Source organism: Nymphaea colorata, chromosome 10, assembly GCF_008831285.2.
Source record: "Nymphaea colorata isolate Beijing-Zhang1983 chromosome 10, ASM883128v2, whole genome shotgun sequence".
Taxonomy (NCBI): domain Eukaryota; kingdom Viridiplantae; phylum Streptophyta; class Magnoliopsida; order Nymphaeales; family Nymphaeaceae; genus Nymphaea; species Nymphaea colorata.
In genome coordinates this window covers 12,202,701-12,218,549 of record NC_045147.1, presented here as the reverse complement: position 1 = coordinate 12,218,549, position 15,849 = coordinate 12,202,701, and the positions used below count along the sequence as shown (strand labels likewise).

At 41.1% G+C, this 15,849-nt stretch overlaps 1 protein-coding gene across 1 annotated transcript; it reads left to right on the top strand.

The window, feature by feature from the left end:
* The first annotated feature begins 5,114 nt into the window (after positions 1-5,114).
* Positions 5,115-6,893, top strand: LOC116262616 (uncharacterized mitochondrial protein AtMg00810-like). The gene is made up of 3 exons (XM_031642105.1): positions 5,115-5,675; positions 5,760-5,958; positions 6,640-6,893. Exons 1-3 carry the CDS (start codon positions 5,115-5,117, stop codon positions 6,891-6,893), a joined length of 1,014 nt encoding a protein of 337 aa, XP_031497965.1.
* The last annotated feature ends 8,956 nt before the right edge of the window (positions 6,894-15,849 follow it).

The following is a 15,849-nucleotide window of genomic DNA, read 5'->3' as shown; positions in this document are numbered from 1 at the left end:
AAGCACAGCGCCTGAGAAACCGTGCCTCTTCAAAAATAGATTCCTCGCCAACGGTGGCCTCAAAAATTCTAAAAAATTGCTCAAAGATCCCTGAGACTCAGACGATTCCAGAGATCTATGGCTCGACCGATGAATCTACACAGAGAAATAGCGACGGGGTTCTAAGTCATTGGGTTTTTGTTGTCTTCTCCGTCTGTAACCTGCGGTGCTGTTTTTCTCTTTGTCTGCAACTTTTTGAACGTCCACCAGTGCCGAGCCTTTGCTCTGATACCAAATTGATAGAATCTCACTGCTGAGGTGCTATCTCTACCCAAGATCACGCTCAGCAAGGCGAATCGATCTCAACTTTGTGATCTGCCACAGCTTCTCCTTCTATCGCAGGATCAAGGGATGCAGATGTTCCTTCGGCGGATTGGGGAGAAAGAAGAAAAGAGTATTGAGGACGGAGGAGGATTGACGCCGTCGGATCGAGGAAAGACACCAGCCGTCGCTGGTCAATGGTGAGAAGAAATCAATATGGCCGCCGCTGGGAAGACGAGTAGACTTGGTTGAGAAGAAGATGGGATGAGAGAGAGAGTGACGCCCAAAGTGAAAATCAATTCATTCTTCGTTCAAGCATAATCCAAAAAAACCTAATTACAAGGTTATATACATGAGAAGTGTCTCGGTTCACTTAGCTCCTAACCCGAGACGGTACAAAAAATTTAAACTAAAACGATTCTAACACGTCTCAAATCAAAACGGTACAAAAGAGTAAATAAACATAAGCAAAAAGAGTGCCTGGAATGGATCTGGTTGCACCCGCTCTCTCTATGGATCCAGATCTTGTCTCACCTTTTTCGACCTTAGCTCCTCCGCCCGCTCCTCCTGCTGCAGCCACATAAGTAATGCCCAAGGGTTCTATAAGTGTCGAACCATAAACCATGCCAAGGTGTCGTGTGGTCTAACTCACTCGCATGCACTTGGCCCTATGCACATAGGTGCTAGTGTCAGACCTTGCAGGTCGCTCCTTGGGCTTACTCCTATCCTCGGCCATGCGCAATGCTGCGGCCTGCTTCTCTCGATGCTCCCCGCTAAGGCTAACCTCACAAGGCAATGAGGGCATAAGCTTGTCGGGTGGGAATCGGTGTGCCCAGCTGCTACTCACGCTGCCTTTGGCCGTCCTCGATGGTGCGAAAATTAGTCACGTTTCAGAAGGACTACAGAATTTATAAGTGCCGCAGGTTTTCTGAAATTTTGCTGTTTTCCTACAAGTTCCCTGTTTCTTTCCCATTTCCGTTTGGGAATTGACGTCCCTCAACCTGATTGACTGTAAATAAATGTAAATCTACTACCCGGCATGCTCTCCTTGGTCTATCATGGCGTCATTGCAAGGTACTTCTTAACCCTTATTGCCTGCACCAACGACTTTACAACAATATTTGAACATCAGGTTGACTGCGGATAACTTTTTATTATGGGAATCACAATTTCTGCCTCTACTGTATTCATATGATTTGCTTAGATTCATTGATGGTTCTAAACCATGTCCAAACCAATATATCACTAGCAGTGATGGGAAATCCCAGTCCAGTATGTGATGTGGATGAAACAAGACCAACTTCTCTTAAGTAGTATCATTTCTTCTCTGTCTGAAACGGTTCTTGCACAAGTTCTTGGACTTAAGACGTCATATGAAGTTTGGAATGCTCTTAAAAGGTCCTATGTTGCCCATTCTCACTCAAGAATCATGCAACTCAAGGAACAACTACAAGGACTGAGGAAAGGAAACTTAACTATGGACGATTATTTCTATAAAGCCAAGATGTTGGCTCACCATCTTATCGTTGCTTCAAAACCTGTAGAAGAGGAAGATTTAATTATGCATATCCTTAGAGGCCTTCCTCGTTAATACTCAGCCTTCAAAACATCTCTGACTAATTGTGTAGCTCCGATATCTCTTAGTGATTTGCATGGCCTCCTTCTCACTCAAAAAACACAACTTAAAGAACAAGATCTTGATCATGAAACATTTGCTCCTGCTGCGCATTATGCCCAACCATATTCAGCAGGAAGGGAAAAGTTTAGACAGCCCTCAATGCTTCATAGAGGCCATGGTCGAGGTCGAGGCAGGTCTGATTTCGAACATGGCAGATCTGATTACGGTGGAAGAAAACGTATTATCTGTTAGTTTTGTGATAAAATGGGCCACAGTGCCAAGAATTGCTTTAAGCTAGCAAGGAAAGATCAGACCGGAGCAGCACCCAACTCGAATATGTCATCATCCTCAAATGTTCAGGTATATCACTCCACTCCTCAAATGTTAGATGACGCAAATTGGATCCCTCACATAGGAGCAACTCATCATATCACCAATTCTCTTGGATCAATGACAATTCATGAACCTTATGAAGACAACGACACCGTTAAGGTTGGGGACGGATCAGGTGTGTGTATTCAAAACATTGGGTCAGCTCTTTTTCATCTTCTTAAATCTACTATTGCTCTGCGAGATATTCTTCATGCTCCAAAAATGGTTCATAATCTATTATCTGTGAATAAATTCTGCAAGGATAATCAAGTTATGTTTGAATTTTCTACAAATCATTGTGTGGTGAAGGACCAACGTGCAGGTGTGGTGATCCTACAAGGAAGGAGTAACAATGGTCTCTATCGTCTCCAACTCCCTCAACCAGAAAACAATCTGCATCAAACAGAGAATGTGGCACTCTATGGAGAACAGACTACTATTAGTAGATGGCATGCTAGACTTGGACACACTGCTTTGAATAATGTTCATTTTATTTTGAGACAATTTAAACTTCCTTTTGAGAATGATGTCAAAAAGAATAACTTTTGTGATGCTTGTCAATCTAGAAAATCACATGCTCTTCCATTTACTCTATCTGATCACAAAGCTACTAAACCACGTGAAGTGGTTCATTCGGATCTATGGGGTCCTGCGCCCATGATTACCAATGACAGATATCGATACTATGTCTCATTTATAGATTAATACTTGAAGTATACATGGATTTATTTTCTAACATACAAGTCTGACATTGAAAATAGGGCTGCACACGAGCCGAGTAGAGCTCGAGTTCAGCCAGCTCGAGCTCGGCTCGACTTATATTTAGTCAGCTCGAGCTCGGGTCGAGCTCGACACGAGCTTGATGACTTTAACTCGAACTCGACTCGAGAAACTGTTTCCAAGCTCGAGCTCGACTCGAGCGGCTCGACTCATTTATTTCTTTCTCGCACGTAGTTCCTTGTGGTGGTGTGCTTGGTAATACCACCTGCCAGCACCTGCCATAAATGCCTTGGCTTTTTTACAAGGAAAAAAAAAACTGCCTTGTGTCATCGATAATGGCATTGGCATTAAATGCGGCAGGAGAAGGTGTGCCGCGGGAGAAAAGGCGTGGGAGAGAAAAGAGAAAAAGGGAGGGGAGATAATGGCATTGGCATTAAATGCGGCAAGAGAAAAAGGTGTGCGGCCGGAGAAAAGATGTGGGAGAGAAAAGAGAAAAAGGGGAGGAAAAAAAAAGAGAGGGAAAAACAAAAACGAGAGGGAAATGGAAAGAGCGGTTGAAAAGAGTAATGATGAGATGAAGTTTAATAACGAGGAAAAGAAGAAGAGCGAAAAGGAAAGAAAAATTGAAAAATGCAAAAAGAAGAAGGAGAGAAAGCTTAAAAAAAAATTAAAGTCGAGTCTAGTTAATCGAGCTGAGCTTGACTAACTCGAACTCGGCTCGTTAATGAACTCGAGTTTATATTCAAGCTCGAGCTTGACTCGTATAAAAAACAAGTCAGCTCGAGTCGAGTTTACTCGAGAGAGTTCGAGTCGAGCCCGAGTTGGCTCGACTCGTTGTGCAGCCCTAGTTGAGAAGGCTTTTAAAGCGTTCAAGGTGAAAGTTGAAAATATCTTTGATGCAAAAATTAAATCTTTCCAATCTGATGGTGGTGGTGAGTATGCAGCTCTTAACAAATTCTTTCAAGATCATGGTATCGAAAGAAAAATTTCCTGCCCTCATATGCATGAACAGAATGGCACAGCTGAAAGGAAGTATCGCACCATTGTTGAAATAGACCTTTCTCTTCTTAAACATGGAGGTGTTCCAGCGGAATTCTGGACTTATGCATTCAGCACAGCAACATATGTATTGAACCATGTCCCCACAACAGGTCTCAAAGGCAAGTCCCTGTTTGAAATTTTATTCCAAAAACCTCCAAACTATAAATTCTTGCGAGTGTTTGGTTGTGCTGCATACCCAAACTTACAACCTTATCATCAACACAAGCTTCAACCTAAGTCCTCCAAACATGCCTTTCTTGGATACTCAAATGTTCACAAGGGTTATCTTTGTTACAACCTCCAAAATTCCAAAATCATCGTCAGCCGAAACGTTGTGTTCAATGAGTTAGACTTTCCATTTCATGAACAACCAAAACCATTTCATGATCCCCACAGTACCACCATACCGCTACCAATTGTTTTACCAATGGTACCTCCCACAACCACCTCCTTCTCAAATCATCCACCACCATCATCTCGAATCCCCTCTACCAGTGACTCACCTCCTACGCCAGCTCCACCCTCCACACTAGACGACTCAACCATTCCTCCACCTCCAGCTGTGCCCCCACTTCGAAGCCATAGCATGATCACCCGCTCACAAGATGGCACAAGAAGACCAAAATCCTCTTTTTCAACAGCCTACCCACTTCCCACTACTCTTGTCACCCAATCTTACTCCGACCAAGAACCAAGAACTTATGTTCAAGCCCTCAAGACTGTACATTGGCAAGCAGCTATGGCAAAAGAGATGCAAGCTCTTCATCAAAATGGCACGTGGACTCTAGCTCCGCCTGACCGGACCTTTCCTGTTATCGGGTGCAAATGGATCTTCAAGATTAAACGTAAAGTTGATGGAACTTTGGAATGCTACAAAGCTTGGCTAGTTGCCAAAGGCTATGATCAAATTGAAGGCATTGACTACTTTGAAACTTCTAGTCCTATTGTAAAGCCAGCTACTATACGCACGGTTTTATCTCTCGCTACTTCTCTTCGATGGCCTATAAAACAATTCGACGTCAATAATGTGTTTCTTCATGGGGATCTTATTTAAGACGTATATATGGCTCAGCCTCTGGGATTTGTAGATCAACGCCACCCAGGTTATGTGTGCAAACTTCATAAAGTACTCTATGGCCTTAAGCAAGCCCCAAGAGCTTGGTATCACCATCCCAATCAGTCACTCCTTCATATGGGGTTTAAAATGTCTCCAGCTGACAACTCCTTGTTCACCTTGACTACAGGTCAGGTTAGGATTTTTGTCATGGTTTATGTCGATGATATTCTTATTACCAGGAATTCTACTGATCAAGTTACTCAGTTGGTTCATCGTCTCGGTGCTGCCTTCTCTCTCAAAGATCTTGGATCTTTACATTACTTCTTGGGTATTCAGGCCATTCCAACATTAGAAGATTTGCTTCTCTCACAACAAAAGTATATTATTGACATTCTGAGTAGAACAAATATGACTGGTGCCAAGCCTATCTCTACACCCCTACCGGCCAATTCCACATTGACAAAAGTTGGAACACCTTTTTCAGACGCCACTCTATATCGTCAAACTCTTGGGGTCCTTCAATATCTCACCATCACTAGGCCAAATATTTCTTTCGCAGTCAATAAAGTGTGTCAATTCATGCACACACCTAAGATTGAAAACTAGAATGCTGTAAAATGCATATTACGCTATATTAAAGCCACCATCCAGCATGACCTTCTCATCCACCAGAACTCATCAGCTCAACTTCATGCTTACTCTGATGCAAACTGCGCTGGCTGCCCAGATGACCACAAATCAACGGGAGCCTATGCTACCTTCCTTGGTCACAATTTGATCTCTTGGAATTCGAAGAAACAACCTACTGTTGCCCATTCCTCTACTGAAGCTGAGTATCGGGCCGTCGCCAGTACTGCTGCATAAGTCCTTTGGCTTAAGTACTTGTTAAAGATATGGGCATCCCTCCTTCTGAACCACCAACACTTTGGTGCGATAACATTAGTACTACCTATATGACAGCGCATCCAGTACTTCATCAAAAAGTAAACATATTGAACTGGATGTGCACTTCGTTCGAGATCTGATTGCCCGCAAACAACTCTCTATCAGACACATTCCTGCCTCTCATCACTTGGCAGATCCTCTAACCAAAGCCCTTCCCACAGATACCTTTGTTATAGGAAGATTCAAACTCAACATTTGTTCAGGACCATTGAGTTTGCGGGGGAATCTTAGCATGACAGAGCAAACGGGCGTACAATCTGGAGGACAAAATCACGCTGATGAAAAGGGAAAGAAAATTAAGGAAAGAAGCCAACAACGATTCCTTGATTACAGCAATAAGAAGAGGGAAACTGCCAAACAAGCAAAGGAAATGCAATCCCATCGCATGAATCATTCAATCTGTAAGTCAAAGGAAAGATATCTTCCCGATAATGATTTGATGTAAATTGCCTATATATATTAGTGGAACCTCACCCAATGATTATCGGGTGAGAGAGCATTGTCGTGGATGTAGGAGAACAATATTTCGAACCACGTTAAAATTCTGAGTGATTTCATTTTGTTGTCGTTGCTTGTTTTCCAACAGATACAACTTCTGCCACTATAGAATGGGCCATGACTGAACTGCTTCTACACCGAGACAAAATGTCCATAGCTCAGTTTGAGCTGAGATGGGCCATGGGCACAGAACGCCTTGTGAAGGAGTCTGATATCCAGCAGCTCCCGCTCATGAAGGAGACACTGCGGTTGCATCCACCGGTTCTTCTTCTCATTCCACACAGAGCATATGCAACTACAGAGCAGGCTTCACCATCCCTAAGAACACTCAAATTCTTGTGAATACATGGGCCATCGGCCGCGATCCAGCCTGCTGGGAAAATGCAACTTCCTTCTCACCAAAGAGATTTCTCAATTCCAATGTAAATTTCAAGGGAAAGGATTCTGTTTCATCCCTTTCAGCAGCGGAAGGAGGATCTGCCCTGGTATGCATTCAAGAGCCCGCATGGTTGATCTGGTGTTGGCTTCTCTCCTTCATTCATTTTAATGGAAGCTCCCCAATGGAATGACTCCAAAGCAACTTGAAGTGGAAGTCAAGTTGGGCTTCAAAGTGGTTATATATGTTGTCCCCGTGTATGAAATTTCATGTGTCATTTTAATAATGATAAAAAATACCCATGATTAATACAAAAAGAAACTTTTTGTAAGGACAAAAAAGAAAACCACAAAAGAGAGAGAGAGAGAGAGGGTACGCAATTGGTCTTATACATGTTGTGGTCTTGTATGCTCATTCTTCATTCATTTTTCAGTATTTTCACAAATTGATCTTTTTGCACTAATCTTCCATCTCAGGACTTTGATAGTAAGGGGACTAATCTTTCAGGTAAGAACGAGTATCTTCCCTCGATGAAGTCACTTATTTAGGAAGCTTTTCTAAACGTGAATCTAGTCAATCTAGTTAGTCCCATTCATCATGGATGGTTTGTTGTTTTACAACAAGTAAACAGTGCATTTGATCTCATCATTAACTTTACATAAAAACAACGCCCTGCCATTTTGCTTTCGGTGCCCATTAAAGACTAATTTGCGTTTGTTAATTTGGAAAAATCAGGGTCACCTTGCCTAATTTAATTGTTCTTCTCTCTCTACTTCACTCACGACAACAAGAGAAGAAACGAAGAAGATGAAGAAGACATATAAGGATTTTTACGTGGTCAGAGACAAAGTTCTCCATTGTTCATAGCCCTACAAGGTTTTTCACTATCTCAGAAGTAACAAATGATACAGCAAGCCACCCGCTCTTAAACATGGGGATTAGCGCAAACCTCTCAAAAAGGCAAAATTATAGAAATGTCCTTGGAAGCAGAAAAAACCCTTCTGAAACAATTCGGCTTGCTTTGAGACTAGGGTGAGCCTGAACATGGCTCATCCCATCACAAGCATCATCCAATGAGGCCATTCTATGTACAGGACTGACCAACCAAAGCATAAATTGATTGAATAGAATATATGATTGGGCCAAAATAAGTAAATTTTCACAGCAGTCCTATGGCACTGAACAAAACGGAAAGAAATGACTGATACACGAGAAAAGCAAGGCAAGCAGTATGAATCCCACAATACTGCTTTATTTCTATAACAAAATCCATAAAAGCACTAGAAATAGACATAGTTGTATAGACAAATTTGATGGTACAAGATACACAATGGATGCATTTAGTGTATTGACTGAAAATGATTACAACCATCTTCAATGGACAGGCTGAGAGACCTAAATTTTAGCAGTCACGCATGACCAGTGAATTGGCTCAACTTGTGCATTGGTAAAACATAAATCTGTATAACACAGGTACTAATGGGTCAGTTTGTAGAGCATAAATATGTATAATGTTACCATGAACTGTACTTGGTAAAACCTAAGGGGGCATTTGGATTACACCCTCCTCTAACCAGTTTTGTAAAAACTAAGCTTTATGAAAACCAAGTTTTTTAACAAGTTTTAGAAACTTTGTCTTTTCTTTTGGTGACACATTCAAAACCTAGTTTTTGAATAACCTTAGGAGTCCAGGTTTTTCACTTCCTTTTGCAAAAACCAGGTTTTGTCAACACTGGGTGTTCTTCAAACCCAGTTTTGATTGCACCTAATGTAAGACCCGTGATTTTTCTTTTGTTTCCTTAAATAATTGAAACGTTATTTTGGAGAGGAATCATAGATAGTAGATTAAATGATTAATAGGAACAGCTGAAAAACTATCAAGAGAACAGTTATGGAAAGAAATAGAGGATTTCCTAACTGAAAAGAATTAAAGAAATGAGAAAGGAAATCAAGAGGCCGTTTCCTTTCTTGTGAGAAACTGAAAAGAAGAAAACGTGTGACAACTAGGAAGGCTCGTAGAGGGTTATTTAACCCCATTTTTCAGAAAATGACCATTCTTTATTGCATTCTTAGAGGAGGAGACTCAACGACAGAGAGTTGAGAGAAAGAAGGAGGAAGTGAAGCAGAGATCAAGGAAAGGAGTTGGTGCTGGAAACTCATCTCGATTAACAGGTATGGGGATATCCAGCGATGATTGTAGCATGAAGCCATGTATTTTTGACTTTGTAGAGATACGTATATACGTACATACATCTATGTTTGCATATGCCAAAATATAAACCTGTGCTTGAGTTATTGTATGTTGGAATGATATTTCATGCGCTCAGTTCAGTTATCTCTGATTTTCTAAGAATAAAGCATGTTGTTGAATACTGGTTTGAAGTGTAAAGCGTGTTAATCATAACTGGAGATTGGGAAACTCTCTAGATGTCTAGATTAAATTGTTTCTCTTTGTTCTTTCATTATGAGACACCGAAACTAGAATCACCCCTAAAACAGAGCATGTACTAAGTTAGGGCGTTGTTAGAGGCTTCAAACAAATGGCAGAAGGAAACTTTTAATACCAGAATCCTTCACGGAAGGTCTGGGTACAGAACATCAACACCAATTTGAAGAGGGGAAGACTCGGTGGCCTTCCCGAACCGTCATGATACTAAACAAAAAAAAAGAGAGAGAGAAAAAGAAAAAGGGGGAGAGTCGCCTCTTTTGTGGTGGTAGCAGAGGCTAGTTGGGGAAAAAGAGGATCACAGCATCATCCTTCTGTCGTCCCTCGTTCCCTGCCGGTTCCTCTTCGTCGTGAGGCAGAGATGAAGGACGAGAGGAGAGAAGGGAGCGAAGGCGTTGGTCGGACGATTGGCTGCGGCTGGAGGCGTCGCTCGGACGGTGGGCGGTGACGTGAAACCCGAGCGTTGGAGCTCGCGGGAGGAGGACAGATCCCTCCCCATGCTCCCGATTTCCTCTGGTTTTGGTTGATTGAAGAGTCGGTGGAAGTTCCACCGTCAGTCGCTCGAGAAAAGAAGAGGACGGAGCAGCTCGTGAGGATAGAGAAAATCAGGCATAGAAATGAGAAAAACGAGCGCTCGGCCATTTTTATATCAAGTTGGAAAATTTCAAAGCGGGTCCACGTAATTAGAAAAATTTACGGATACGCTGTTATAGTTTTTAGAAAACAATGCCGCAACGTTTTTGCTGAAAACCTCTTCAAAAAGAGGTTTGTGAAAGTAATTTTCAGTAAAAAACCGGGTATTTAATATGAAATCACGTTTTGGTACCCTCTCAGTTTCTTAAATTGTCAAAAGGGGGTTTTCTTATATTTGTTTGTAATTTCGAAGGAAAAACGTAATGTTATGCATTATTGCTCTGTGGTACCTTTTGTGTTATTTAAATTTCAAGAAAAGGGTGTTGAATTCTCTCGTTTTGAAATAGTGATTATTGTGTTAATTTTTTGATGTGATATGCTTTGTACCGTTGCAAGTCTATTTGACTTTGTTCTCAAGATATGAAATGACTTATTTTTGTGGTATGGGAAACCGAGCCTAAGGGCGGTTTCTGCGAGAGGTACTAGACGATGTCTAGCATTAGCAAACCCTCACTTTTGAAATTCGAAGGCGAAACGTGGACTTTGTGCGATGGTTTATGCGAGTGCGAGCTTTCTGTTTTGCCCAGTGTTTGGTTTCGTCCCGGGAGGTAGTGGTGCATCTGAGCTCACTGTTGTCGCTCACTCTTTTGTCTGTACTGGAGGGCCCACAGGGTATTGGGCGGCACAAGGGCCCGGGGTACTGCTGCTGTGTTGGGAGAGAGACATCTCCTAGTCCCTCAAACCGGGTTCTTAGAGAGGCCATGCTGCTGCAGCGGCGATCTGGGATATCTCAGGAGGCTTCACTTCAGGTACCCTCGATCCGTTGGATCGCCTGGTGAAGATATGTTCTGTTCTGCCCGTGAGTGCCCACAGGGATTTCTGTTGCTCGGCACGATGACCATGACATTGTCATAGAACCACAGTTGGAAGCGTACGAAATTTTGGGAGGTTGTGCACACCTCGTTCTGTCTTTGATGATGTGATGTAACTCTGATATGTGCTAAGTTTTAGAAAACTTATGGTTGTAGTTCATAAGGCTTTTTTGGAATCGTTTTACGAAACTAAATGTTATTTTGGGCCATGTTCTATTCATGGCTGGATTTTCTCATACTCAGAGGAATTCTGACCCTTCTTTCTATATCTACAGGTAGTCCTTGATAGATTTTGGCTTTGGAGTGATGACCTCAGTCTTGTGATGGACGGGCATTGGCATTTTGGACACTGCGTCGGTTTTGGGGATTTGTGGCTATTTTTGTTTGGGTCCAAGTATTTTATTATTGAAATAAAACAATGTCTGATTTCTTTATGTTCTGGTCATGACTCAATATTGCTTCCGCTATTATAGAAATGAAAGAAAATTTTTGGTGTCAAAAATTGGGTCGTGACACCTAAACACTCCAAAAACCTGGTTTTGGAGGTAATACCAGGTTTTCCCTCCAAAACCTGGTTTTCCAGTGTCACCTAAACACCCCTAAATGAGTTTGATGTATTTTGTGTTCGTACACCATTTAAGGACCTGGGTTTTGTTGTCCTATTTGGTTAGCCCATATTTTCCAGAAAAGATTAGAAGTTAGAAATTTGAAAACCGAGTTTTTTACTTTTCCATTATCTGGATAACAAACCAGAAAAGAAAAAACTATTTATCTTATTCTGCAGGAATATTGCATCATGGCTCCATCAAAGAAATTTCCAGGAAGTAACAAGGTTGGTGAGTTGATTTGTTCGATAGTTCCTGGTTGCCACTGATTTAGGTCCATCTTGTCAAAAATGCCTGTCGTAAATGAATCAGTGTCTTGACATGTGATTATAAATGCATACGCACACTTTATGTGCTACGGATTTTCATGGTGATTTATCTTTCTAGCTTGGAATTTTCAGGGAGGGTGGAGGCCATGCTCTTGAAGGAACATGGGTTGCTGCAGTCGGATGCAGAAAAAAGCATACACATGCCTCCAAGATGATAATAAACTTGACCAAATGAGGTTCAGAGACCACTTTGATAATCGCCAAAATGTTCTTTTCCGTGTCTTCATTCATCCTGGTTATTAAAATCAATTCTGCACCAAGATTCAAACACAAGCTGCACTAAAGCAAATCAAATATTTGAAAGCTTTTGTGATTTCAAAAAGCTTAAAATTAGTGAGGTTCTGAAAATCCAATAGTATCAGAATAAGAAAAAGGTTCAAAGGTGTGAAATATTTGTTAAAAGATTAGCAAAATGAAGCAAATAATCAATTAAAAGTTGCCAAATAATCGCCTACGTTGGCTGAGAAACTTGACTTCTCCAGCGACCTTGCAAAAAGGCTTCTTCACCGGCTTTGTGCAAGCCAATTTTGATCTAACATCTTCATAATTTGGCAGTTATCTTATCAAGGGAAGCATCTTTAACGTGGTCAAACATGCTGGCGCAAGGAGCTTTGACAATGAACTTTCGTGAATAAGAAAATGAGGATGTAATTAAGGAAAAAGAAAGATGGACTTTCCATTGTAATGGAAGAAAACGTTGGAGCAAGGCAGCAAGCCAACGGTCCCTTCTCACCTCGCGTAGACACTAACCGAGAGAGAGTTGCGTGCACTAGTTTAAGTATGCATCTGAAAAAAAAAGAGTTGGAGTATTTTGAAATTTAAAAAAAAAATGTTTTCTTTAGACTTTTAATTTTTTTACTACCTCTTTTTTCCTTATAAGAGGGTCTCCTTTCTTACTGGCCAGGGTATTCTATTCATCACACTCTTGATGTACAATTTTTTTTTTTTTTAATACCGAGCGGTGCATATATAACCAGCTTCATGTTGATAGAGACCTTGAATTTACAAGGAAATAAGTAATGGAAACCTCTTTAAGAAAAAAACAAGGAATAGAAATCTATCTTGGAGTAGAAAAGTGGATGTAGGCTCATGCAGAACCACTCAAAAAATCGTGTGTTTCTCTCTATTCCTTTCTTTCCTTCACTTCTTTACCATCATCTTGCATTTTCACACATTGAGCAAGTTAGATGGCTCGTTAGCTGATTGCTTTGGGATTCTTTGTGGGCAGGGCACTATGTTCTTTACGAGAGTGAGTTGCGTGCAAGAAGGTAATATACGCAACAAATATGCACGGAAAAAAAAGAAACATTAAAGGGATAGTGTAGGCAACTGCCCACACCAGCCCACATATGGCTCTGCCGCTGTTTGACAAGATGATCCTTCTGTGATTGCTGCTCTTGATTGCCTTCGACATGCATGCAATTAATCCATTTAATTTGTAATGTTGTGAACGTGAAGAGTCCGATCACTATCACAAGCATGGTCAGCGTCCTCGTTGTCATTCCTGATAATCTCCTTGACATTATTCACGGAAAGTACATGCCTAGCACAAGCGGCAAATGAACCATCCATTCATGAGAGCCTCAAAGGAAATGAGGGCCATCTATGACTTTCTTTTATGATAAGAAGACATGTTTTCACTTCCTATGAAGGTACCTCTTTGATGGTGTTGACTACAATTGGTCCGCATAAAACAAACATCTCGGGAAAACTCTTTCGCTACTTACATATATCAAGTCCCTTGCTGCAGCGAAGATCGTGAAGAACTGAAGCCTCATGCAGTCAGCTCAACTTAATAAGATCATCTATGCCCTCCCTCTGGACCTGTAATATAATCAAACGGGAAAAAGACAACAAAAGGCAATTCAAAATTATATGAGGCATTAAATGTAACAAAGATGTAAGTGTAACCAACGTCATACGTGCTGTATGAGATGGGATACACCATACATATAAATTTTGAACATGAAAGTAAAAGTCTAAGGTTTAGTAACAAAATACACAATTGTTTAAACATATGCATCCTCATGCTATCTAAGTCACATTGGGTACAAATATAGAAATTCGGTTACAGCATGGCAACTGTAGAAAATGTGGAAATGGGGTACGACAGGATAATACGTATGTATATATGAAAAATAACACAAAAAATTAAAATGAAAACAACATTTCAATAAACAAGTGATATAAATAAAAACATTATATCTTAATAAACAATAACTCTACGAACAAAATGAAAAGTAAGGTAAAAATTAAATCAAAATAAAATTAAGCAGTTTGAATCTAAAAGGTACCTAAATGTGTCCAAGTACCCATTTTGGGTATGAGTATGGGGACATGGGCAAGTGGACCTTACTAAGTTAAAAAGGGGTTGTGGAAGGAAGACCCAATCTCCCCATATCCTTTTCTTATTGTGATGGAGGTCTTCTCTTACAAAGTGGAGAGTAAGATATGGAATAAAGGTGCCCAGCAGCAACGTGCCCAAAGAGAGTAGCATCTTTCGAGGATATTTTACTCTTTTGTAAGAGCGATAAGAGATCTATCACGGAAAGATGTTCTCTCTAAAATGAAGATATGCTCAGGCCTTGGTCCAAGTGAATAGAAGTTTGAAATTATACCCTTTCACACTTCTCAAGAAAGTTTACCTAGAGCCATCGATTTTGGGATGGCAGGTGGGCAAACTTCCTATAAAATAACCAGGTCTCCCCCTCTTCCAGGGCAGCCTTAAGGAGGACTGGAGTGAAGATCTCTTAATCAAAGTGAATAAGAAATTAGGTGCCTGGAAAAGTTGCCTTATCTCTTATGCATCACTTATGTAGGCAGGTTGCTAGCTGCTGAAATATGTGATTCGACAAACCATCGTATCTTGCTGCACTTTTTTTTCACATTTTGAAAGGCATTATAATAAAGCTAAACTTGCATCAAGGGACACAACATAGCTGGTTGGGTATGTGGGCATATAAAAGGCACCTTGTCAATTCGATTTCTGTGGGTGCTACTCTCTTGAGTCATAAAAAGTATGATCACCAAACTCAAGTAGAAAGGTATACTATACACCACCAGGTCTCAATGCAGCCCAAGACCTTGGAGGTAGGGAGAAGGGAGAATCAATGGGGTCATCTTTGGGTTAACTCTCTGCTGACCCAAAGAAAGCTGAACTCATACATGTCAAATTTTCTCACATCAAGAAGCGTTACGTAGCTGGTTGGGCAAACAGGTGTGTAAAAGGCATGTCGTCTATTTGATTCTCATGGGCTCTACTCTCTTGAACAGTAAAAAGTGGGATCACAACACTCAAATTGAAAAATATACCATACACCACCTAGGTCTCAACGTAGCTCAAGTCCCTAGAGGCATGGGGAATGGAGTGGCCTTCAGGTCTTCTTCGGGCTCAGGTGGATGATTAACCTCCTGATCACCTGAAAAGAAAGCTAAACTCATACATGTCGAATTTTTGTTTGAATCACAGATCATATGACAAAAGGATTCATTTGATAGCATACAAATAGTTGTGCAGATTGGGTTTAGGAGGGGTGGGACTTCATGAGTTACATGGCCTTAATAGGGCGCGCTTGGCAGGAATGGCTTTAAGATCTTGCTTTGTTGAAGCCTACTGGACAAAGCTGATTAGGGGGAAATACCTTAAATTCCATAGCTAGTGGGGCTGCCAAGGCTAATACCCAAATGTCATCGTTTTTTAAAGGCCTAAAATGGGGATTGGAGTCTGTTACCGACTAAGCCTATCGGAAGATAGGAAGATGTCATTTTAATTTCTGGCATGACAAATGGTACTCGATTTGTCCATATGCATCATCGATTGGGAAGAGAAGAGCTCTTTCTATGAGAGCTTACTTGTTGAATTGCTCTGGTTTCAAGAATATTTTGAACAGATGTGAGATTCATAGGCCACACGTTAGTGACAGAGGACCAGCTGTTTGTAAATGGACACAAAGCATATCTAATGAACTTCTATGATATATGGCAGGTGTCTCGAATGAAGCATGAAGAACACACTTGGCGCAAATGGATTTGGTACA

Coding starts and splice junctions, on each gene's coding strand:
- LOC116262616 (XM_031642105.1), top strand. CDS start 5,115: ATGGCTCAGCCTCTGGGATTTGTAGATCAACGCCACCCAGGTTATGTG. Junction 5,676..5,759: donor TTTCTTTCGCAGTCAATAAA/GTGTGTCAATTC, acceptor GCCACCATCCAG/CATGACCTTCTCATCCACCA. Junction 5,959..6,639: donor TGAGTATCGGGCCGTCGCCA/GTACTGCTGCAT, acceptor GTTTTCCAACAG/ATACAACTTCTGCCACTATA.